We start from the raw sequence: 26,254 nt of genomic DNA, 5'->3' as shown, positions 1-26,254 counted from the left end.
CAGATGGAACCACACGGGAGATTAGGAAAAACTACTACTGATTGATTATTGTAATACCAATGGTGAATGGACACTGCAACAGGGAAAAACAACAATAAAGATTGATTTCCCATATGCACATGTTACACACTTTCCAAGGACTGTTTTCTAGTAGATTGGCCAAGTCTACATTAGAGAAGGGAGTGGGAAAAGTGTGAGAGAGAGAGGGTGATTGGGTGGGTCCAGCCCCAAATACGTTTTCCAGCCCCACCCACTGCTAGACTGCAGCATCCCTGCAAGAAGTGAGGTTACAGGGAACCAGGCAGAGGACCTTCTCAGTGGTGGCGCCTGCCCTGTGGAACGCCTTCCCATCAGATGTCAAGGAGATAAACAACTATCTGACTTTTAGAAGACATCTGAAGGCAGCCCTGTTTAGGGAAGTTTTAATGTCTGATGTTTTATTGTGCTTTTAATTTTTTTATTGTCAGACTCAATGGCGCCGAGGCGGGGCTAAGCTAAATTTGGGGGCGCTGAGCAGATCTTTGCACCCCTTTGCCGAATATGCTAAAGATGGCCCTGGTGCCAATGTTCCAAAGGACAAGCACAATGGGGTTGGGGCTTGGGAAGAAAATGGGTTTGAGTCAAGTCGGACACAGAATTCACTCCTCACACCCCACATGATAGGTAGGCAGGCCCAGGGGCCAGATCTGGCCCAATCGCCTTCTAAATCCGGCCCGCAGACGGTCCAGGAATCAGCATGTTTTTACATGAGTAGAATGTATCCTTTTATTTAAAATGCACCTCTGGGTTATTTGTGGGGCCTGCCTGGTGTTTTTACACGAGTAGAATGTGTGCTTTTATTTAAAATGCATCTCTGAGTTATTTGTGGGGCATAGGAATTCCTTCATTTACCGTATTTTTTGCTCCATAAGACTCACTTTTTCCCTCCTAAAAAGTAAGGGGAAATGTGTGTGCGTCTTATGGAGCGAATTCAGGCTGCGCAGCTATCCCAGAAGCCAGAACAGCAAGAGGGATTGCTGCTTTCACTACACAGAGATCCCTCTTGCTGTTCTGGCTTCTGAGATTCTTTTTTTTTTTTTTCTTGTTTTCCTCCTCCAAAAACTAGGTGCGTCTTGTGGTCTGGTGCGTCTTATAGAGCGAAAAATGCGGTATTTTATTTTTCAAAATATAGTCCAGCCCCCCAGAAGGTCTGAGGGACAGTGGTCCAGCCCCCTGCTGAAAAATTTTGCTGACCCCTGCCCTACATCATGTGAAAGGCGTAGGAATTCTTGTGCGATCTGTGAGCCACACGCCTTAATTGGCTCTGGGAAATGGGTGTTTGGGGTAGCACTTAAGAAACTGCACGAGCAGAAGAAAGAAAAATGCAGATTTCCAGGGTGCAAACGCATCTATCACACCACATCTGGCTCAGCTGGGCGGCACAAAGGTTTTTACTTAATTTGAAGCTGGCATGATACAAACATCGGTTCCCATGGGGCACGCACTCTTTTCTCTGTTTTTGTTTGGTTTGGTTTGGTTTGGTTTGGGGTTTTTTGCTCCACTGTCCTCTCGAGTCCTAAAGGTCCTGCGTGACAGATTCCTTGCAAAGCCTGTTGGCAGAGGGTGATTTCAAACCTTACAAAGCAAACTGACTCTGGCTTGGCAGTCGCGACCCGGGGAACGCGTGTGCCTGCACGATGTGCGTGTTTTGAAACACCTCCTTGTCACATTTCACACTTGACATTTTAAAGGGAACACTTAAAGTAAATCATATATGCACAGTGTAAAGAGAGAGGGCAGCAGCCAGATTTTATCATGCTTAGAGCAAACCCATTCGCCTGCTCCAGAGGTTCACACAGTGGGCAAGATCACCCCCTGAGGGGCACTAGGATTATCTGGTGGGGGGTGCTGAGAGGCAAGGGGTGGCAGCTGGGCACTGGAGGTGCAAATGACTATCGTAAAATCCTAGAGTTGGAAGGGACCAGGGGCTCACGTTGTCCAACCACCGACAGCACAGGAATATTTTTGCACAAAGTAGGACTCGAATCCACCACCCTGAGATTAAGAGTCTCATGCACTACCGACTGAGTTATCTATCACTCTGTTGGCTCTGAAAAGCTGTCATCACTGGATCAAGTTCATCCATCTTGTTGAATTAATTAAATAGTTTTGATTTTGAATAAATGCGCAATTGATAGCTCAGTTGGTTAGAGCATGGTGCTGATAATGGCAAGGTTGCAGCTTCGACCCCCGTATAGGACAGCTGCATATTCCTGCATTGCAGGGGGGTTGGACTAGATGGCCTTCAGGTTCCCTTCCAAATCTGTGATTCTAGGATTCCTATTGTGAACGTTATTATGTTATTCTCTTCCTTAGTGGGCCGTGCAAAGCGCTATTCTGAATACTGCTTTTTATAGGATGGATGTGACACTATTTAAAGTTGTTAAAAAAAGTCTTGCTATTTCCATTTGACCTTTCACCAACCAGTTGCTTTGCAGCTGTTTTTGGACTACAAAACCCATCTGTTTCAGACTGCACAGCCATACAGGTTGCAGCTGATGGGAGCTGTCGTCCGAAACATCAGGAGGGCACCAGGTTGGGGAAGGCCGCTTTATCCAGCTGAGGTTTGGACTGTGATTGCTTTGTACCAGCAGGTGTTTCCAAGCTATTACTCTTCAATGAGCTTTGATTGCTGCTGTTTTCACCGTTTAAATTTGTTTACCGGCTGCACTTCTAAGCACGCTGGCTAGGAATTCAGAGGGATTTTACTTCCAAGCAAACAGGCTTAGGTGTGCACTTTTGGTGCGCTTCATTGATGTGGCTTTGTTATTGTGCCGGCTAATTAGATTTGTTAGCCAGGCTAGATTCGTTTTTTTGGCAGACAGGGAAACAAAATATTAATGACAGATGAGAACAAATCTCTTTAGAGGCTGGAAGCAGATGGTATCGCCATACATGCACCCCTCTTTCTAGAGATTGAGGACAGCACCAGAAAGCTGCATCTCCGGCCCTGAACCCCCAAACCCTGGCTTCCCTCCACCTCAAAATCCATGCTAAGGTACCCCATGATGTTGATTCATTCCTTTTCTGTCAGGCCTGCCGGTGGCCCTTGCACTACTTGGCTGAGCACTGGGGTGAGCGGTTGGAGTGACCCACACAGTCCATATTTGGGGGCGTCATGGCCGGAGGACGCCTTGGGTGTCTGCCCAAAGCGGCTTCTATAGGTCATAGGCTTCCTCTGAGTAGGCGTTGGGCTCTTCCTCCGACCTGGTGGTCACCTTGAACTGGCGCCGCAGGAACCCTCCGTAGCGCTTCTGATTGTCCCACTTCAGCTTGGGTCGGATCCTGCGCATGAAGCCCCCGTAGCGCTTGCGAAGGTCCCCCAGCTCTTGCCTGCCCTCCTCGCCGGCCGCCGTGTCGGAACCTCGCTTGGGGTACTTGCGGAGGAAACCCCCGTAGCGTTTCACCTCATCCTTGAGCAACCCCGCATCCGACTCTTCCCCATTGTAGTCCAGGTCCCCGGTCTCCAGAGCCGCCGGGTATTCCTCCTCAGCGCCCACCTCGGAGGCTGCCCTCTCCCCCACCTTCCGGAAGAATCCACCGTACTTCTTTGCCACGTTCCCCTTGGCAAGGGCGTTCTCGCGGAGGAGAGAAAAGATCTTGTTCTTGTCCAGCTTTTTCATGAAGCCTCCATAACGTTTGGCCGGCCCAGTGTACACCTCCCTGGGTCTAGGGTCACCTTCCTGTTCGGTCTCCTCCTCTTCATCCCCCTGGGGTGGTCTGTCGGGCTCCCCCTCAATCAGGAAAGGGGCGAGGAAGGACAGAGCTTTCTTACACTTCTCCCACTCAGCGCTGGACAGCAAAGAGCCTTGGCACTCCAGGGAGCATATCTGTAAGACACCAACAAAAGGAGCAACCTGGTCAACATTCCCTCCGTGGCCCAGAGATAGAAATTCTGTAAAACCCATTATCAGTGAGTGCCAGCATTGCGTACGCAAAAGGGAGGTTCGGTCATAAAACTGGTAAGAACCAGTTTAGGAGGAATCTAACAGCTGAATGTTAGAGCGAAAAAACAACTCCAGATAAGGTACGAGGAGAGCTCTGCACATCCAGTAACAATGCTTGGAGTCTTTGAAGGACTATGGTTGGATGAGGGATGGTGGAACAGTGGGGCCTTGGAAGGTGATTGGCCGGGGGATGGATCAGCTGATGTTAAATGTAGGTATCCTCTCCATAGACACAGGAGAGGTGGGTCTCGTGGATGTAATCCACTGGGAGCAGTCAAATACAACATTCCTTGTTTTGCTAGAGTGGACATGCAAGGGAATGTTTGGTCCAGCCAGTTGAAACTTCCTGTTCCTCCTGGGCTGGAGCATCCTTCCTCTTGCATGTGACTAGTGGGTGGGCGTGACCTTTCCAGACCTGGTATAAAAGGCCAAGGCGTGCTGCCACTCCCTTCTTTTCCATCTTCCTTTCGTCCTGTGAACTGCTGGACTGCTAGCTTCCAGTCACTAGGTAAATCCCTCTTATGGGGTAAACCTGTATGCATATGTTTGAAACTTTATTTTCTGTTAAATTGTTTTTATTAATTTTCCAATAAAAAAACATCCAATTAACATATCAGATCATAATCCAATAAAAAAAAACACTAAAATAAAAAAGATTGAATTATCTTCCAAATTGTAATTATTAATTTTTGGGACTTCCCATAGTCTGGACCTTGAAGCATAACTCCAAATCTCAATCCTGCCTCTTGTCGTTATTTCCATATTTCCACATTTCGATTTTAACACTCTAAGTGTAGGTTTGAAACTTTAAGCCTAAAGCCTGCCTTCAGAGATCACACTGCGCTCTGCCTGACCGTGAGTAAACTTTCTTTTTCTTGCTTATGAATAAGACTGTGGTGTCTTTATTCTTTTAGGAGAGATTCAAGGGGTCTTACCAGGAAAATATCAGAACACATTTCAATCTGGACAAGCCAGATGGAATTGCGTATTGTCTTAAGAAACTCACACGAGTTTGCAACTAGTTTTCTGCTGTGTAAAGGGGAATGCACTCTGCTAAGTAAAGGAACTTGCTAACACAAATTAGGAAGGGTATTAATAAACAATATATCCTCTCCTGCCACCCGGAACATTCCCACAGGTCTGAGACCAAGATAGGTTACCAACAAAATTATGCTTGCATGTATGTTTTGCTTGCATAAACAGCATCCCAGATCGGATTAGGATTCAGGTGGGCAAGGGTAGTCAAGTCATGACCTGGCTGCGACTTACCAAGGGGCTGACCAGCTTCTCCACATCCTGGCTGTGAAGAGCACATGCGGAGCACTGAGCGGAACAGTCTGCCGAATTCGAGGTAGCCAAACTGAGGCAAATGGCAAATGCCAGAAGCTGCCACTCCATTCTTGAAAGCAGGCACCTGAAGGAATTGGGAAGAGAGTTGAGTGAATGACAGAATGACTTTCCAGGGGAGGAGTAATTCTCTGAAATACCAGCACTGTTGAGAGCTCCATGCCTTTTGGGGAGGGAGGGACAGGAGGGTGGAATCATAGCTTTGCATGCAGAATAGAATAGAATAGAATTTATTATTTATACCCCGCCCATCTGGCTGGGTTTCCCCAGCTACTCTGGGCAGCTTCCAACAGAGTATTAAAATACAGTGGTACCTCAGGTTACATACACTTCAGGTTACATACGCTTCAGGTTACAGACTCTGCTAACCCAGAAATAGTGCTTCAGGTTAAGAACTTTGCTTCAGGATGATAACAGAAATTGTGCTCCGGCGGCGTGGCAACAGCAGGAGGCCCCATTAGCTAAAGTGGTGCTTCAGGTTAAGAACAGTTTCAGGTTAAGAACGGACCTCCGGAACGAATTAAGTACTTAACCCGAGGTACCACTGTACAGTGGTCTGTTAAACATTAAAAGCTTCCCTAAAGAGGGCTGCCTTCAGATGTCTTCTAAAAGTCTGGTAGTTGTTCTTCTCTTTGACATCTGGTAGGAGGGTGTTCCACAGGATGGGTGCCACTACCGAGAAGGCCCTCTGCCTGGTTCCCTGTAACTTGGCTTCTCGCAGGGAGGGAACCGCCAGAAGGCCCTCGGCAGTGGACCTCAGTGTCCAGGCAGAACAATGGGGGTGGAGACGCTCCTTCAGATATACTGGACCGAGGCCGTTTAGGGCTTTAAAGGTCAGCACCAACACTTTGAATTATGCTCGGAAACGTACTGGGAGGCAGTGTAGGCCTTTCAAGACCAGTGTTATGTGGTCTCGGCAGCCGCTCCCAGTCCCCAGTCTAGCTGCCGCATTCTGGATTAGTTGTAGTTTCCATGTCACCTTCAAAGGTAGCCCCACGTAGAGCGCATTGCAGTAGTCCAAGCGGGAGATAACTAGAGCATGCACCACTCTGGCGAGACAGTCCGCGGGCAGGTAGGGTCTCAGCCTGCGAACCAGATGGAGCTGGTACACAGCTGCCCTGGACACAGAATTGACCTGCGCCTCCATGGACAGCTGTGAGGATCTCCAGGGGAAATCTCTGGCACCCTCAGAGAAACTACAATCGGCCTTTGGTCAAGACTTTGGAGTCTGAATAAGCTCCACCGAGTTCCTCAATCCAAAAAGCAAAAGGCCTTCATTCAATTCTTTTTACACATGAAATTATATCTTGCTGATGTTTCCCATTGTTAGATTACTTTGAGATGCATAATGGAAAATGACTCATGAATGGAAGGAAGGAAATAAATAAAGGAAAGGTTTAAGCAGTCTCAGTCGCCATTTCTTTGCACAAAGCAGCAGGGTCATGCAAGTGTCCTTTTCCATTACTCCTTCCTCCCCAAGTCAGGAGGCAGCTGTGGCATTCCCTGTGCAATGGCCTCTTGATTTAAGGCACCTTCCAACATGGCCTCAGGCAAGAGCAGCCTAAATGGCCCATTAAGAAGGCAGCTATTTGCCATCAACAACTGGCTGTACAAAGACCAGGAGAGGCAGTTATCTCAGTCAGCGTTAAGAGGATATGTGTGCTATTTTTCTAGAAAAAGAGGTGCCAGAACTCACCATGAACATCTCCCTCGTTTTAGCTATGGCTCCCACCTGAGGGGAGCTGGAACTGAATTCCAGCAAGTTCCAACTGAAAATACACTTTGTGTGTGCATGTGTGTATTCCAACCTATAAGTAAAGGTAAAGGGACCCCTGACCATTAGGTCCAGTTGCGGATGACTCTGGGGTTGCAGTGCTCATCTCGCTTTACTGGCCGAGCTTCAGGTCATGTGGCCAGCATGACTAAGCCGCTTCTGGCGAACCAGAGCAGCGCACGGAAACACAATTTACCCTGCTTGGCAGGGGGTTGGACTCGATGGCCCTTGTGGTCTCTTCCAACTCTATGATTCTATGATTCCCGCCAGAGCGGTACCTATTGATCTACTTGCACTTTGACGTGCTTTCGAACTGCTAGGTTGGCAGGAGCAGGGACCGAGCAACGGGAGCTCACCCTGTCGCGGGGTGGAATGTCCCAGGGTGCATCTGGCCTCATATTTGCATACTTTTCAAGATCAGGTCAAGATGCGCCTTTTCGCCCAGGTCTTTGCAGGCGGATGATGGGATCGGAATATCTCACCTATTCCCACTTCCATATTTTCACCGGGCTGCGAGCTTTGGCAGTGGGATTTTGCTTCGGCTGGAAATGAACCCCCCCCCCCAAAAAAGTACCAAAAAACTTTCAGGCAAACACTCTTCCTTTGTCTCTCCCCAGCTGCTAAGCCCCAGAGGGGTCCCTGTTCTGAATCCCTGGGGATCTTTTACGCTTGCTCTCTCCTCTCTGCTCCAGCTGACTTTCTCCTTAATGTCCTTTAATTGGGGCTGATGGAGAAATATGCTAATCCTCCCATATTCATTTGTGCTAAATTAAGCTGTAATTTGAATGATATGCATTATCATATGTCGAATTATCGACGTTAGCAGAACATAAATTCCACCGAGCTGCCGGTGGCTCAGAGGCATGATTCACTATCTGATTACAATACTTTGCGATCTTTTGGCACCTTTCATCTGCTGATCGCAAATTGCCTTAAGAGCATTAATTAATAGAGCCTCCCAGAATGACTGCAGAGCCAAGTGCAGCTTGAGGGGGGAAAGGGAGTTAAAGGAGATAATTCTTTCCAAGGCTAAAGAAAAATAAAATAAAATTTCACCTCTACAAAAGAGAGGATATTGGTGGACTTAAAATCACAGCATGCTGTGCGTTGAAGGAGCACTATATGAAATTGATGTGCCGGTGGTATTTAACACCTATAAAGCTAGCAAAGATGTATAAAACTCCTTTAGACATATGTTGGAAATGTAAGGAGAAGGAAGGCACATTCGACCACATGTGGTGGATGTGCAAGATAACAAATGCATTCTGGGAAATTATACAATGAGTTGGGGGGAAATGTTTAAAATAACGTTTGTTTAAAAAAACCAGAAGCCTTTTTTACTAGGAATCTTAGACGCAGAGATACCAAAGGAGCAGAAATGATTATTTATGTACATGACAAAAGCAGCGCAGATACTACTGGCCCAATGATGGAAAGAAGATAATGTCCCGACCAGAGACAAATGACTGATGAAGATGATAGAATCATAGAATCATAGAGTTGGAAGAGACCACAAGGGCCATCGAGTCCAACCCCCTGCCAAGCAGGAAACACCATCAGAGCACTCCTGACATATGGTTGTCAAGCCTCTGCTTAAAGACCTCCAAAGAAGGAAACTCCACCACACTCCTTGGCAGCAAATTCCACTGTCGAACAGCTCTTACTGGACTATGCCGAAATGGCAAAATTGACCTGGAAAATCAAAAACCAGGAAGACAGAAACTTTAAGAAGGAATGGAAAAATTTTACAATTTATTTAAGAGAACACTGTAAACAACTAAAAACTTTGGCCGGATTTGAGTGACGCTTGTATTGCATGGTGCTGGTATGCCCTGCAGAAGACCTTAAGGTCCATGAACAACCATAATTTAGAGGTCCCGGGCCCTAAGGAAGTCAGACTATCCTCCACCAGGGCCAGGGCCTTTTCAGTGATGGCTCCGACCTTGTGGAATGCTCTGCCCCATGAGACCACGGCCCTGCAGGATTTAACCTCCTTCTGTTGGGACTGTAAGACAGAGCTATTCCGCCTGGCCTTTAATTTGAATTCATCCTGATCTTTTATTCTCCTTCCTTCCCTCCCCCTCCCCTTTTATGAAGATCACCCGCTCTGAGACCCCACAGCTAATTCTCCCCTGGTCTCCTCGCTGGCCCAAGTAGGACCAATTCAGCCACCTAGCCCTGGGGATTATCTAATGCTTATTTCCCCTAAATTGATTTTTGAACTTTATTGTTATTCAAGTTTTTATACTGTATTTTATGCTGCTTTTATAATTAAGTGTTTTAAATTTGTTGTTAGCGCCCTGAGCCCGGTTTTTGAACCGGGAAGGGCGGGGTATATATAAAAAATTATTATTTTTATTATTATTTATTAAAAAGTAAGGTTAAAAAGAGAGAGGTCATTGGATTATGAAGCCCAGAGACTGTTCAAGGGGCAAAACTGTAGAGTTGGAAGAGACTCCGAGGGTCATCTAGGCCAAACCTCTGGAATGCAGGAATCACAGCTAAAGAATCTCCCAACCTTTGCTGAAAAAACTTGCAATAGAGAAGAGTTTGCCACTTTCTGAAGGGGTCCGTTCCACTTCGGATATCTCAAAGGCTATCACAAGGAAGATGGAACAAGCTTGTTTTCTCCTGCTCCAGAGGCTAGAACCTGAATCAATGGATTCAAGTTACAATAAAGGAGATTCAGACTAAGCATCAGGAAGATAATAATAATAATAATAATAATAATAATAATAATAATAATAATAATAATAATAATAATATTTTATTTATACCCCGCCCTTCCCGGCCAGTGCCGGGCTCAGGGCAGCTAACACCAGTAAAATTACAGTAAAAACATAATAGGGGGGGGACCAATTTAAAATACAGGTTAAAATGCAATTTAAAATGCAGCCTCATTATAAAAGTAGCCCATAGATCAAAACCATAAGGGGAGGGAAACATAAGGATCAGACTGAGTCCAAACCAAAGGCCAGGCGGAACAGCTCTGTCTTACAGGCCCTGCGGAAAGATGTCAAGTCCCGCAGGGCCCTAGTCTCTTGTGACAGAGCGTTCCACCAAGTTGGGGCCAGTACTGAAAAGGCCCTGGCCCTAGTTGAGACCAATCTAACCACCTTGCGACCTGGGACTTCCAAAATGTTGTCATTTGTGGACCTTAAGGTCCTCTGCGGGGCATACAAGGAGAGGCGGTCCCGTAGGTACGTGGGTCCTCTGACAATAAAAGCTGTTTGACAGTGGAACGGACTCTGCTGGAGTGCGGGCAAGGAAGGAGGAGCGGCTATCTTACCACAGATGTTTCATCAACTGCTCTTGGCAGCCTTTTTGGCTAAGGTTTGGTGGGGGCAGATGCATTGCATAACTAAACCAATTTCCCACCGGTCGTTTTTTTGGTGCAGAATGCTCCGCTCACTTGCCAGTCCACAAACAGACAGACAGCAGTGAGGGATGTGTGGCTTGATAGGTTCTTATATCATCCCCGCCATTCCTCTGAATCAGCTTGCTTCTATCGATTTCTCTCGGGATGATTTAAAGGCTCTTATTAAAGCAGGAGGGGAGAGAATTAAATTTCTCATTTTGCTGCTGCCGGGCTGTGGAGCGCAGAGGCAGCTCTCGAACGGTGTGCCAAGGGCCAGTTTGGATGCGCAAATAAACGATAGAGACAATGGTGCAATTAAAGATAAAATGCGCTTAGAGAAGACAGGCTTGTGTGTGTGTGTGTGTGTGTGTGTGTGTGTGTGTGTGTAATATCACACACCGACAGACAGAACGAAAGGAACTTTTGCATGCAACTGCAAACTTGCATGCAAGCAAAATCCGGGTGTGTGTTTGTGTGTGCTGTAAATTCAGGCATTCTCCTCGCCTCATTGCCAATGATGACATTTGTTCCACTCTTAATAACCCCAGCATTGTCTTAGTGCAGGGACGGGGAATCTGTGCCCCTCCTGATGTTGCTGGACTACAACTCCCATCATCCCCTAACAGATGCTTTAGTTGAGATTCCTGCATTGCATGGGGTTGGACTAGATGACCCTCGGGGTCTCTTCCAACTCTTACAGTGCTATGATTCTAGTTACAGATAGTGCTATGATTCTGTGATTCTATGAGTCTGGCTGAGGGTGGTGGGAGTCCAACAATGGGTCCCTCAGCCGTGCCATAATGTGCCAGGCAGCTCTGCAGAGTCAGTGCTGCTGCTGTTAGTGGAAACCTCATTCAGATACATCCAGGTGTCTGCAAACCTCAAAGGGAGGCTGTTCCACCACCTCTCTCTTGGGGTGGGCATAAGGAGGAAGGTGGAAGCACGCTCTACTCTATAAAAGGCTAAAGCTTACTCAGATGGGAAGCATATTATTATTGTTAGAATTCCTGCTCCATGGTTGCAGTCATGGGATTGTTGTATATCACATGACAGTGTATGTTTTCATTCTACAGAGTGGGAAGTGACGGAGACAGGATGTTTGTGTTACTGTGTTCTGTGAAGGCAGACTATTGTCCTTATTCTTTCTCTCTTTGCTGTCTGATGCTAGAGAGAGAGAGAGCCATGATGCAGTGCTCCGTGTGTGTTTATATGTAAATAAAGTAGATTAGCCAAAATGCTGAGTTGCTGAGGTCTGTCACGCGCAAGTTGCGCAAACTCTGTGGATCCCTAAGTGTGCCAGTGTCGGTTGGCATTGGTCGCTGTGATGTTCGGGCTGAAGAAAGCTTATGAAGCTCCCGAACGATCGACCAGGAGGGAGGGAACATGCCAGTCGGGCATGTGTCTCTGCCAAAGTCCTACTCGAGTGTAGGCTAAACTCCTGACAATTATTTCATCATCATTATTGTTGTTGTTGTTATTGTTATTATTATTGTTGTTGTTGCAAATATAGCCAACGTGGTGCTTTTCAGATATTATAGACTACAAATCCCATCATCGTTGGCAATTAGGCATGTTGTCTGAGCTTGATGGGAAGTGTGGTCCACAGAATCTGGAAGGTGCCAAGATGAGCTAAAGCATTACAGTGGTACCTCGGAAGTTGAACAGCATAGGCACCGACTCCATGGGGCCTGAGGGGGCCCGAGCCCCCTCAAAAATTTTATTGGGGGGGCTCTGCCCCCCAATAATTTAAGAAACTTATTAGTTATATTCAGCGGCGCCCGGCAGAGCAGCCCTCTCGGCCACGGCAGCCCGGCTCTCCCAGCCCCCGGTGGCCGCCCTCCTCCCTCGCGCACCCGCAGCGTTCCCGCCCGGGGAGGCGGCGCCCCCAGGAGAGGCGGCGGCAGCAGCAGCCGCGCGCGGCCCGGGCTCCCCTCGCCGGCCGCGGGAGCCAAGGCGCGCGACGAGGGCAGCCGAGGAAAGGAGCGCGCGGCCCCGTCCCGCCCTCGCCACTCACCCTTCTGCAGCGGGGAACTTAGAAAACTTCCCGGGGCAGGACCCCGGTATGGGCCCCCCCAATATTTTTTACAAGTCGGCGCCCCTGTTGAACAGAATTGGTTCCAAAAGTCCATTCAACTTCCAAAACATTCAGAAACCAAGGTGTGGCTTCTGATTGGCTGCAGGAAGTTCCTGCAGCCAATCGGAAGCTGTTGGAAGTCACATCAGATGTTCGGGTTCCAAAGAACATTCGAAAACTGGAACAATCACTTCCGGTTTTTGATCATTTGGGAGCCAAAACGTTTGACTCCCAAGGTGTTTGAAAACCAAGGTACGACTGTATTATTTTGTGTGTGTGTGTGTGTGTGTGTGTGTGTGTGTGTGTTTGTTTGTTTATACCCCACCTTTTTCCCTGATGGGACTCAATGTGTTGGGGGCTTTTTAGTTGTTTTCCAAAAAGGAAAAAAAAGACTGACAATGCAATTCTAAGCACGCTTACTCAGGAGTAAGTCCCATCATGTTGGGCTGACTCCCAGGTACATTGAGGCGTTGGTCAGAAGATATAATTATGCATGGCTTACAGATAGTGGAGAGAGAGAATGTTTCTCTCTCCCATAATACTAGAATCCAGTCAGCTAATGGAATTCACTAGTTTGCCCATGTAACTCCAGCATCCTGTTTTTGCAACAGCCTGCTAGATGCCTACGAGAAGCCTGCAAGGGGGACCCAAGAGCAACACCATTCTCCTGCCATTTGCAGCAACCGGTATTCAGATGCATAACTGCCTCTTGTGAATGCAGAACACCATGCACCCATCCTAGTTAGTAGCCATTAATAGCTTTGTCCTCCATGAAGTTGTCTAATCCTCTTTTAAAGCCATCTGAGTTGGTGGCCATCACTACCTCCAGTGGGAGGGAGTTCCACAGTTTAACAATGCACTGGGGGCAGAAGAACTTCCTTTTTCTGTCCTAAATCCTGCAACATTCAGTTTCATAGGGCATCCATGAGTTCTAGTGTTATGAACAAGGGAGAGAGAAAATTCTCTATCCGCTTCCTTCATACCATGCATAGTGTTATACAGGGGTATAGGGTGTTAGGGGTAGTTCTGTGGTGGTTTGTCCACCTTTGGTCCCCATCCTGCACTTGGCTCACACCTGTGGCTCCCAGAAGATGCCAGCATGCAACAGAGGCCACACCCCGGAAATGGCTTTGACTGGCTGGCTAAACCAGGTGAAAGGAGCCGATGGGTCTCAGACCCTTGTTGAGTTGGGGGTTTCCCCTGTTGAGATTTCCATTCCACCTTAAGGAGCAGACGTGTGGAACTGTTGCGTGTCACATGTCTGTTTACATTCCAGCACAGCTTGCTGGGAACTTCTGTTGTGTATAGCTTTTGCTTTTCCCGTTCTCTCTGAGAAGACAAAGGGAGAGACGACATGTTTCTTTGTCCTGGTTTATGATTAATAAATCTGTAGTTGTAGTATGCTTTCACAAGCCTCACGCCTATTCTGCGTGCACAGTTCAATCTGCTGATAGTGTGCCCTAGCTTTGAAGCCCGGGTTGCTGATTTACATCAGAGCAGAAGCCTATGGGTCTTCCAGCAGGATGGCTGGAAGGAGACGGCTCTCTGCATGTCAACATCCCCTGCATGAAATGACAGGCTCAGGCAGACTGAGCGGATGAGACCAATAGTGGGTCCATCAGTCAAGAAGGCTGCAGAGGGAAGTGAGAGGCACATGGGCTTATCAACCTGGGAAGGGAGCCCGTCTAGGAGAAGGAAAACTCTGGTCCTAAACCTCTGTTGCCTTGCGGCTATACCCATTCATGAGAAAGGCTTAGGGTGTAAACCCCGAATTAAAATCCATACCCACCCCCTTGCTGAACATTTTCAGGAGCAAGACAGACAAAGAAGTAAATCCTACAGAAATCTGGAGTGGAGTCCCTAAGATGGGTGGGTTGGACCCTTGAATGCCACTTTCTGGCAACTCCTGCAGCCAAGCTGGTGCCAAACGCATTGTTCCGCTTTCCTTTGGGCCACACCAGACGGGCCGAGAGGGGGGTCTTGTTGTCTGGGCAGCTCAGGACCTCCATCCACACTGCCCAGGCTTGTGCCCCAGAGAGTTCATTTCGGTGCTGCTAACACAACAGTTCGACTTTACCCCTGGAGGCGCACTCCGTTGTCTCTCGAGACAGACAGATGCCAACAACATCAACGACAGGTGTTCCTATGGAACAGGAATTGGTTACATATCAGGAAGCATGGAGTAGGAACAGGGCTGGATTTAGGTTTGATGAGGCCCTAAGCTACTGAAGGTAATGGGGCCCTTTACATGTCCAACTGTCCTTTGTCAACAACAAATTGTCACTGTTTTTTGTGTTGAATATATGCTATATGGAGGGACGGGGTGGCACTGTGGGTTAAACCACAGAGCCTAGGACTTGCCGACCAGAAGGTCGGCGGTTCGAATCCCCGCGACGGGGTGAGCTCCCGTTGCTCGGTCCCAGCTCCTGCCAACCTAGCAGTTCGAAGGCACGTCAAAGTGCAAGTAGATAAATAGGTACCACTCCGGCGGCAAGGTAAACGGTGTTTCTGTGCGCTGCTCTGGTTCGCCAGAAGCGGCTTAGTCATGCTGGCCACATGACCCGGAATCTGTACGCCGGCTCCCTCGGCCAGTAAAGCGAGATGAGCGCCGCAACCCCAGAGTCGGCCACGACTGGACCTAATGGTCAGGGGTCCCTTTACCTTTACCTATATGCTATATGTGGTAATTTATGGACCTAGTAGGTATCTAAAGCCATTTGCACATAACAAAATATGTATTTTATCAAAGTAATTGTTGAACTGAAATACAATGAAGAAGAAGTATATTAATAGTGAAATATTTGGGGGGGGGGCAAGATCGTGGGGCCCTAAGCTATAGCTTGTTTAGCTTATATGGTCTCATTCCTGGGCATTTACAATCCAGGAATTCACTACTGTTGGAATAAATGGACAATTCTTCTGATGGAGGGATGTAGAGTGTTGATCCTCAAGGATCAATATTTGGACTGTACTTTTTAATTTGTTTATAAATAATACTGCATTAAGGGAGAGCAGAGAGGTGGCCAAGTTTGCTTATGATGCTTAATTGTTCTGGGTCCTTAAACCTGAAAGCATTTGCAAAGCGCTCCAAAAGGACCTCTCAATTGAGTGAATGGGCAATAAATGGCAAATGCAACTCAAGGTAAACAAATGTGAAGTGATGAACGAAATTTTAATTTCACGTATATACTTATGTGGTGTGAACTGGCAGTGAATGCCCAGGAATGAGACTCTTTGGGGTTGCAGTTTATTCACCCAGAATTGCTTGTACAAAGCTTACACAGCGTTTATATGATGCACAACGTTGACTGAGCATCTGTTCCTATTTGTTTCAGGAATGATTATATAGGAATGAGCATTCATCCTGCTTTGATGGTGGGGCAGTTTATATGTCTTCCCATAAATGGCTCATTCATTCCACACTCCTTGCATTTCCTTGTCACTTTGCAAACCACAAATAAAACAAGATGTTTGTTTAAGTGGATTTTTTTTTTACGCTAGGGAGACAGAGCTTTTTCATCCACCATCCAAAGTTCTCTAATGCACCCGAATGCCTTCCACAAAATGTTGGCCCTTCTGGATCACAATCTCTCCTCTCCATTTTACATTCAGACAGCTAACCAGATGAAGATCAAATCGCTCCGTATAGTTAAAGCTATGGTTTTCCCAGTAGTGATGTAGAGCTGGACCATAAAGAAGGCTGATCGCCCAAGAATTGATGCTTTTGAATTATGGTGCTGGAGGAGACTCTTGAGAGTCCCATGGACTGCAAGAAGATCAAACCTCTCCATTCTGAAGGAAATCAGTCCTGAGTGCTCACTGGAAGGACAGATCCTGAAGCTGTGGCACCAATACCTTGGCCACCTCATGAGAACAGAAGACTCCCTGGAAAAGACCCTGATGTTGGGAAAGATGGAGGGCACAAGGAGAAGGGGACGACAGAGAACGAGATGGTTGGACAGTGTTCTCGAAGCTACAAGCATGAATTTGACCAAACTGCTGGAGGCAGTGGAAGACAGGAGTGCCTGGCGTGCTCTGGTCCATGGGGTCACGAAGAGTCAGACATGACTAAACGACTATACAACAAAAGAGGGGGTTGGCAAATAAGCAGCTGTAGGTTGTCACATGTAAGGTGAGAAAAGCTGCAGGTGCAGAACTTGAATGTTTTGCACCGCATTTGAAATTCCTACCTCCTTTGCACCTGGTCATCCTGCATCTGAGATGGAGAGCCTGTGGCTTGCCAGATGTTGCTAGACAACAAATCCCTTCATCCCTGATGATTGGCCAGGCTGGCAGGAGCTGATGGGAGTTGGATTCCAACAACCTCTGGTTCTCCAGCCCTACCTTACGTGCTAACATAAAACAGGCTTCTGTAGCTACACCTGAATCGTCAGAAGACACAGACCCAGCAGAAGCCAGAGAAATGGCCAGGGCACTCGATTGCACAACAGTTGTAGAACTGCATGCACCAATCACATTTTTTATTGCAATGGCACTCCTTAGGAGCAAATATTTATTGGGAGAAAGGAAGGACCATTGCTCATTACCTTTGAAAGTGACCCAGAAACTACATCTAATCCAGAACGTGGCAGCTAGACTGGTGACTGGGAGCGGCCGCCAAGACCACATAACACCGGTCTTGAAAGACCTACATTGGCTCCCAGTACGTTTCTGAGCACAATTCAAAGTGTTGGTGCGGCCTCGGTCCAGTATATCTGAAGGAGCGTCTCCACTCCCATCGTTCTACCCGCACATTGAGGTCCAGCTCCGAGGGCCTTCTGGCGGTTCCCTCACTGCGAGAAGCCAAGTTACGGGGAACCGGGCAGAGGGCCTTCTCGGTAGTGGCACCCACACTGTGGAACGCCCTCCTTCAGATGTCAAAGAGAACAACTACCAGACTTTTAGAAGACATCTGAAGGTAGCCCTGTTTAGGGAAGCTATTAATGTTTGATGTATTACAGTATTTTAATATTTTTTGGGAAGCCGCCCAGAGTGGCTGGGGAAGCCCAGCCATATGGGCGGGGTATAAATAATATATTATTATTATTATTATTATTATTATTATTATTATTATTATTTTAGAGCGGAAGGTCCTAGACTCAATCACTGGGATACCCAGGTAGTGCAAGAAGAAGAGACCCTTGTCAGAAACCATGGAGAGCTGCTGAAATTACGGTTGCCTCCAGGCTGCTAGTATTTTGCAGGCGGAATTAAATATATACCAGAAATTCGGGGTTGCACTGTTAAAGTAGGTTAAAGAGCTCTGTCATCCTACCACCATTTAAAAAAACAACAACTAACTTTTTAAGTCAGTTTATCTAAGGAAGTCAGACTATCCTCCACCAGGGCCAGGGCCTTCTCAGTGATGGCTCCAACCTGGTGGAATGCTCTGTCCCATGAGACCAGGGCCCTGCAGGATTTAACCTCCTTCTGCAGGGCCTGTAAGACAGAGCTATTCCGCCTGACTTTCAATTTGAACTTAGCCTGATCTTTTATTCCCCTTCCTTCCCTCCCCCTCCCCTTTTTATGAAGATTACCCGCTCTGGGATCCCACAGCAAATTCTCCCCTGGTCTCCTCGCTGGTCCAAATAGGACTAATTTAGCCAGCTAGCCCTGGCGATCATCTAATGTTTATTGGATGGAATTTCCCCCTAAATTGATTTTTGAATTCTGAATTTATTGTTATTCATGTTTTATACTGTTTTTTGTTGCATCAATTAAGTGTTTTAAATTTGTTGTTAGCCGCCCTGAGCCCGGTTTTCTGAACCGGGAAGGGCGGGGTATAAATAAAAATTTATTATTATTTATTATAATTAGGAAGGTGATGAAGAACCACACTGCAAATTGTGGGGTGAAGGAATCCTTAACTGGAAAACATATAAACACCATGCAAGAAAATTAGGGTGCACGCTCATTGTCATTGTTCCTGCAAACAAATCAGAACAAATGCTCACTGGTGTTGGATAGAAAAGGAAGGGACCTGTGTGAGAGACCGGCCAGAGGGATCTTTCTTCCTCAGAGGGTGAGACTGAGGAAGGGGGAAGCTCCCCAGTGAAATCTGGGGGGGATTCCCATCTCTGTATGTGGATTGAAGATTAAGATATGGGGCGATAGGAGGTTATAGATATATTATTCATAATAAAACACAAAATTACTGTACTTTTCCATGTATAAGACTATGTTTTTTTTACTCTAAAATAATGTTCAAAATCGGGGCTCGTCTTATACACGAATATCTTTCCCCCCATTTTCTTAAATTGGAGTCCCCAAAAATAGGGGGCGTCTTATACACGGAAAAATACGGTATATGTTATTCTTATTTCATTTCTGTTCTTTTTCTCTCTCTTTTCTTCTCAACTCTTTTTCTTTCTTTTTCTGTCTTGTTTTTTGTTATTTCTCTTTAGACCACTTTGGTTTTTACTGCATTATATGTTGAAACCATTTAATAAGATTAGTGGGGGGGGGGGGGAGAGAGAATGAATGCTCACTGAAGACTAGGTAAAGGTAAAGGTACCCCTGCCCGTACGGGCCAGTCTTGACAGACTCTGGGGTTGTGCGCCCATCTCACTCAAGAGGCCGGGGGCCAGCGCTGTCTGGAGACACTTCCGGGTCATGTGGCCAGCGTGACGAAGCTACTCTGGCGAGCCAGAGCCGCACACGGAAACACCGTTTACCTTCCCGCTAGTAAGCGGTCCCTATTTATCTACTTGCACCCGGGGGTGCTTTCGAACTGCTAGGTTGGCAGGCGCTGGGACCGAGCAACGGGAGCGCACCCCGCCACGGGGATTCAAACCGCCGACCTTTCGATCGGCAAGTCCTAGGTGCTGAGGCTTTAACCCACAGCGCCACCCGCGTCCCGTCACTGAAGACTAGACATAGTCTAACCCTCTGTATTGGATGTTTTAGCTGAGTTTCCTATGAGTCTATGTTTTTCTGCTTCAACAATATTTCATTATGCTCCTATCACTTTATGTAATTGTATTTTGTATAAATTATAAAAAAATTATAAATGACACATGTTCGATTTACAAACAAAACATTTAAACAGCCATCTTTCTAATGCTAGGATGGGCGTAGCCAGGATTTTTGTTAGAAGGGCAGAACCTCAGATTTGTATTCATTTGTATTTATTTTTACTTATTGGAGGGGCAGTTGCTTGGGGGGGGGCACAGGAAGGAAACAAGGTTGGAAGGGGACCGCAGTCGGGGAAAGGTTGGGGAACATTGATTTAGAGGAGCCCTTAGTAGACAATTATGAGCAGGTGGACCAATGGTCTGAGCCAGTAGAAGACATGGGTAGGCAAACTAAGGCCCAGGGGCCGGATCCGGCCCAATCGCCTTCTCAATCCAGCCCGCGGACGGTCCAGGAATCAGCATGTTTTTACATGAGTAGAATGTGTGCTTTTATTTAAAATACATCTCTGGGTTATTTGTGGGGCATAGGAATTCGTTCATTTCTTTTCTTCAAAATATAGTCCGGCCCCCCACAACGTCTGAGGGACAGTGGACCGGCCCCCTGCTGAAAACGTTTGCTGACCCCTGGTATAAGACATGTCTTGGGGCGGGATTTGAGCTGGAAAGAGGTGCAGAAGGGGAAAGCTTAAATTCTGCACAATGCACTCCTGATCCAGTTCAGAACCCCTCACAACCAGTGCCGGATTTACGTATAAGCTAAACAAGCTATAGCTTAGGGCCCCACTCTCTTGGCCCCCCCAAAAAAATTAAAGGAAAAAAAACCTGGATGTACATTTCCAAAATATAAGATAAAAAACAAATAAAATAAAACCTACATACAGCAACAGTGTTTTATCTTGTGTAGGCTCCTGTTTGTTATGTGCAAATGGCTTTAGATACCTATTAGGTCCATAAATTACCATACAGCATATTTTCAACACAGAAAACAGCGACCATTTGTTGTTGACAAAGGACAGCTGGGCATATAAAGGGCCCCATTACCTTCAGGAGCTGAGGGCCTCATTGTACCTAAATCCGGCCCTGTTCACAACTGCTTTTTTTAAAATAAATGAAAACAGAAGCAGCTCAGGATAAGCACACTCAAAACAAAACAAAAAGCCCTAACATTTGAGAAAGCCCTAATTTTACACCCGGCTTTTACACGGCTGTGTAAAGGCGGTGTCTCAACAGGTGCGCCCACAATTTTGCTGCATGAATATTGGCAGATGCTGAACTGCTAAACTTGCCCCACACACATCTTAATTTCTGCAAATGCAGCTTGGGTTTGAGAAAACCCCAAAATGGATGATGCCCCATGGCTGAGCTTAGTCGATGTTACCTCTAGTGTCAAGCCGGGAAAGGAAAATGGACAAGTGTGTTTGTGTGTGGATTAATGTATCTGCAGCACTGGAGAGAGCACCCACAACACAGCATAAAATAAAAACTCTTTTTTTAAAAAAGGAAAAAAGACCACATTGCAGGAAAAGGTTGAAGGCGTCGCCGTAAGAGATTTCATAAAGTTCACTGGTGTTTACCGCTTTTTTATTATTATTGCTTTTTAAAGTGGTCGGAAGAGCATTTTTCTCAGGTAAAAATAATATATTGAATCTGGGGGTGGGGGCAGGAAATGCAATTTCTTCGCAGTGGAAATGCTGCTTTGGGGAAACGCTTGAGAATTCCCCCACCCCCTGGTGAAAATGGAGTAATAACTCCCCTGCTTTTACTGAAAACATTTGAGAACTCTGTCCAGAAAAAATCAACTAAAGCAAAGCGGTAATGAGAGGCAATAAAAACATTGCAGAGTCTTCCATATTCCGACAATTGTATATGCCAGGCTTCATCAACCTGGTGCTCTCCAGATGTTTTGGTTGTGTTATAGGATTTATAAGGTCTTAAATATATAATATATGGGACGCGGGTGGCGCTGTGAGTTAAAGCCTCAGCACCTAGGTCTTGCCGATCGAAAGGTCGGCGGTTCGAATCCCCGCGGCGGGGTGCGCTCCCGTTGCTCGGTCCCAGCGCCTGCCAACCTAGCAGTTCGAAAGCACCCCCGGGTGCAAGTAGATAAATAGGGACCGCTTACTAGCGGGAAGGTAAACGGTGTTTCCGTGTGCGGCTCTGGCTCGCCAGAGCAGCAATGTCACGCTGGCCACGTGACCCGGAAGTGTCTGCGGACAGCGCTGGCCCCCGGCCTCTAGAGTGAGATGGGCGCACAACCCTAGAGTCTGTCAAGACTGGCCCGTACGGGCAGGGGTACCTTTACCTTTACCTTTAAATATATAATATATATAATAAATGTTCATAGATGTACAAGGCAAACACATACATAAGTATATCAACCACGTGTCTGAAATAGTACAGGAGAACAATCCTGGAGCCATTTTGACTCCGCCAAATTGACCTCAAATCTTTCTCTGCAAGGAGGAAGGAAATGGGAAAAGCTTTCCAATTGTCTTTGGACTGTAGGGGCTCATACCTCCCTGTAAATACAGTCTGTCAAGTGGAGCTGACAGAAGATGAAGTCCGAAACATCTGGAAGGCACTGAGATGGTGAAAGCCTACTTATTGACTCAGCATCCATGTTGGACTTTACAGCATAAGGGTTGTTCGACAGTGGAACAGACCACCTTGGAAGTGACAGACTTTTCTAAACAGAGGTTGGATGGTCATTTGTCTTGTATAATCTAGTTGAGATTCCTGCACTGCAGGGAGTTGAACTAGATCATGGGTAGGCAAACTAAGGCCCAGGGGCTGGATCCAGCCCAATCGTCTTCTAAATCCGGCCCACAGACGGTCCAGGAAGCAGCGTATTTTGACATGAGTAGAATGTGTGCTTTTATTTAAAATGCATCTCTGGGTTGTTGGGCCTGCCTGGTGTTTTTACATGAGTAGAATGTGTGCATCTCTGGGTCATTTTTGTGGGGCATAGGAATTCATTCATATATATTGTTTCAAAATATAGTCTGGCCCTCCACAAGATCTGAGGGACAGTGGACCGGCCCCCTGCTGAAAAAGTTTGCTGACCCCTGGACCGGATGACCGTTAGGGTCCCTTCCAATTCTACAATTCTGCATGGTATTTCAGCAGCCTAAAATGGGAGGGGGAAGAAACTGCCCCGATTTATTAGGGTTTCCATGTCTGGCTTTCTAGACGTGATCTTTATTGGCCACCGGTTATGCTATATTGTTTTATTTGCCTCTGCTTTTTGCGACTGTGGTGTAAAAAAATGGATTTGATGTTGCAGAGAAAGTTATTGTTTTGGGTGCTTGGGAAAGGGTGCGACCGCGGAGCCCTGGTTTTCAAGAGACTTTTCTTTATGGAAATACACAGCACGACACACAGCCCAACTGGATTCGACCATAGGCTCATCTTCTCCACTCACACGCTGCCGGGGGGGGGCGGGTCTCCCACCACTGTTGTGTCCCTTGGGCAGGGGTACATTGCATTTGGACATGGAGGTTCCACTTAGATAACTTAGCTAATGGGAGACTTATCCTTCATGAATTGTTCTGTCCGTTTGGAATATATATATATATATATATATATATATATATATATATATATATATATACATACACACACACACACACACACACACACACACACACACACACACACCGTATATGCCGCCTACTTTGGACAGATGAAATTTAAGTAAAGATCACAAGTGGTCTGCCAGGGCAAAGACAGTTTTCTGAAGTCAAAATCTCCATTGCTGATGGTTCATTTTGTGATAATTTCTCTTTGTATGTGTAGCTAGGGATACAGTACTGAATATATAACTAGTGACGGAAATGAAAAATGAGAAATGGACCTTCTATGAATACCATTTCTAGAGGTGGGAGGTGAGGATGCGGGGGATAGATAGCTTTGCTCCCTAGAGACTTTTTTAAGCCCTCTGATTCACAGGGAGGAGGACAGTAGTCTCCAGGAAGTTCTCCTGTGTTAAGCCTTGTGCAGGAGAATGTCCCAATCAACGCTGGATTTAGGGCGGTGCAGACAGCTTCCTCGCAGAGGTTGCTGAGCCAAGGGGTTGCAAGACTAAGAAGTTCCATCATTAAGAAGATCAGTTTGGGGGTGCCAGATTTTGGGCTCGCTTAGGGTGCCATACTATCAAAGAGTACCCAAGTCCCCCTCCCAATGGATTCTGGCCCCAGATGGCTCTTATTACAGAAACAGTATTGTGAATGAGCAGCAAAGATTTGCAAATCAGTGAAGAAAGCAGATTACAACCTTGTCCTCTTAGAATTTACCCGGTTTGGTTTGCCTCTGTGGCAAATGGGAGCGATATGAATCATAGCTGTCAACGTTTCACTTTTTTTAAGGGAAATTCCCTTATTCTGAATAGGATTCCTTGCAAGTAAAGGGAAAAGTTGGCAGCTATGCATAGATATGATCCATCTCTTATCATTGCCTGCCTGTTTCTACATTTGAAGACTCTACCATGAGTTGTTTTGAAGGTGTCCCAAAATGGTTCAAGGAGGACACCCCAAAAATATATATAACAGAACCCCTCCTTTTCTCTCTACCCCATCCCCCTTTCTAATGAATCCCCAGGTGTACCAAGGGGTTGGCTAGCTTGGCCCCCACCAAAGGTGCAGGCCTAGAGGGCAGCACAAAGGAAGGAAGATGGGAAGAGCTGGAGATTGTCAAAGGAGCAAGGGATGGCGGAGGTGCCAATGCAGGTTGCCAAGGGAGCGCTGATACAACTGCTTGCCAGGGGAGCCAAGGTGTGCCTCTGATCCCCAGTCTTCCACAGCCTGGTGCCAGCTGAGTGGCATCGTAGTCCCAAACATCTGGAGAACACCAGGTTGGCAGAGAACAAAATCCCTGTTCATTTCAATAGAGATTGCGCAAGAGAACGTCCCAGGGCAATGTTGGTGCACAAAGCATCACCCATTCCCATCACCCTTCTGAGTAATACCCCTCCCCACCTATAAGGGTCTGGTGGCTTCTGTTTCAGTGTATCTGAAGAAGTGTGCATGCACACGAAAGCTCATACCAGTAACAAACTTAGTTGGTCTCTAAGGTGCTACTGGAAGGAAATTTTTTTATTTTGTTTCGACTACGGCAGACCAACACCTGTAACTAAAGCATCCTTTGTTCTCACTCTTTTAAACGGCTTCTAGACAATCAGCCTTGAGGCTGCTCTGTCAAATCCAGTGGATTGGGAAACAATAGCAGAGCTAGAGAAAAGGGAGAGGTAAGCTGCGGTCTTGGATGTGTCTGCTCAGAAGTAAACCCCATTCAGTTCAATGGAGCTTACCCCCAGAGGCTAGGACCAAAACAATGGCTTCGAGTTACAAGAAGGGAGATTCCGACTAAACATCAGGAAGAACTGTCTGACAGAAGGAGCTGTTCCTCCATGGAACAGGCTCCCTCGAAAGGTGATGGACTCTCCTTCCTTGGAGGTTTTTAAGCAGAGGGTTGGATGGTCATCTGTCATGCATGATCTAGTTGAGATTCCTGCATTGCAGGGGGTTGGACTAGATGACCCTGAGGGTCCCTCCCAACTCTACAGTTCTATGATTCCATGATAGTTAAGTGCGCACAGGGCTGCAGTCTTAAGTGCTTCAGGCTGCCAATCAAACCCCAGTTACCAAGGAGTAAGCCCCACTGAATTTTATGGGACTTACTTCTCAGCAGAACTGTGCTGTTAAAAGTCCCATTGACTTCAGCAGGCGTGTGCCGGAAATCAAACCGATTCGAGTTCTTAATTCTGTCTGGATTGTGCCCACTATTTATTTCTCCTGGCAAAAATCACAAGAAATGCACACAGATTTTCTCCAGCAATAGAGGAAACCCCCATCAAATGTGCCCACGGTTCAAAGGAATCACTTGTAGCAAACAAGCGAACCGGAAAGGAACTTTTGTGGTATCAAAAAATGCCCATTCTTTAACAAAAAAACAAAATAATTTTATCTCCTTTCCTTTCGGCTGAAAGTTAGGAATGCATGGCAACAAGACTGATCTTAAGGCACTGGCAAGATTTTCTTTGCTGGCTCCCCCTGAGTCAACTCAGCACTGATGCGTGCTTCGAAGTGGAATAGATATAATAAACAGGCAGAGTTCAGAAATCCATTGCTAAGGAATGGGGGTGAGTGGAGAATAGAGACTCATCTATATATATCATTTAATTGCTTCTACTTTTCGCAGTTGATGCTTTTCGCAGTGCAGTCTCACGCGCACCTACTCAGAAGCAAGCCCCGCTGAGTTTCAGTGGGACTTACTCTCAACTAAGTGTGTGGGTGTGCCGAATCGGAGCCCTGCTGGACGCAAAGCAGGCAAACGCCGCAGGACGAAAGAGCGTTCTCTGTTTGCCAGTGGCGAAACTGAGGCTGAGGTGGTGGGTATGAAAAGGCATAAATCAATGGGTGGAGAAAGGAAGAAGGTTTTCGAGGAGGACAAAGGATTGCACAGCAGCCGGCGTGGAAAAGGAGGCAAATGAGACACAGAGAGAGGGGAAAGTGAAGGTGTTACCTGCGGAAAGAACTCCCAAAGTTCATGGAGACGCTACTTCGGAGAGTTGGCCTCAGGTGGGTTCTCTGGGCAGAGACGCGAAAGGTGCAGGTTCCTCTTGCAGGTGTGCGCGCAGCCCGCTTTGCGCTTTAGTTCATCCTTGGTGGCTGGGCGGATGGACCGGCGGTGAAGGTGCTGCGACCCCTTCCTTGCTTCGTAGCTCGGGTTCTTTCTTCCCCCTTTTGCAACGGGTTCCTCCCCTTGCCCCTCTTTTTATTGACACGCCGCCGCCTCCTGCCACAC

The 26,254-nt window shown here is 46.8% G+C and overlaps 1 protein-coding gene across 1 annotated transcript; it reads right to left on the bottom strand.

Moving 5' to 3' along the window:
• Positions 1 to 1,077: 1,077 nt before the first annotated feature.
• On the bottom strand, positions 1,078 to 26,254 carry PDYN (prodynorphin). The gene is made up of 3 exons (XM_028735512.2): positions 25,973 to 26,254; positions 5,256 to 5,400; positions 1,078 to 3,869 (listed from the first exon to the last, which is right to left on the bottom strand). The coding sequence occupies exons 1-3, from the start codon at positions 25,996 to 25,998 to the stop codon at positions 3,198 to 3,200; spliced, it is 843 nt and encodes a 280-aa protein (XP_028591345.2). The 5' UTR covers positions 25,999 to 26,254; the 3' UTR covers positions 1,078 to 3,197.

This window comes from Podarcis muralis, chromosome 5 (assembly GCF_964188315.1).
Source record: "Podarcis muralis chromosome 5, rPodMur119.hap1.1, whole genome shotgun sequence".
Lineage (NCBI taxonomy): Eukaryota > Metazoa > Chordata > Lepidosauria > Squamata > Lacertidae > Podarcis > Podarcis muralis.
The sequence above is the reverse complement of the archived record's forward strand: the minus strand, read 5'-3'. Positions and strand labels throughout refer to the sequence as shown.

Excerpts from the sequence above, each read along its gene's own strand:
- PDYN (XM_028735512.2), bottom strand. The coding sequence starts at position 25,998 with ATGAACTTTGGGAGTTCTTTCCGCAG. Across the intron at positions 5,401-25,972 it reads TTTGGGAGTTCTTTCCGCAG|GTGCCTGCTTTCAAGAATGG; the intron begins GTAACACCTTCA and ends CAATTCCTTCAG. Across the intron at positions 3,870-5,255 it reads AGAAGCTGGTCAGCCCCTTG|ATATGCTCCCTGGAGTGCCA; the intron begins GTAAGTCGCAGC and ends GGTGTCTTACAG.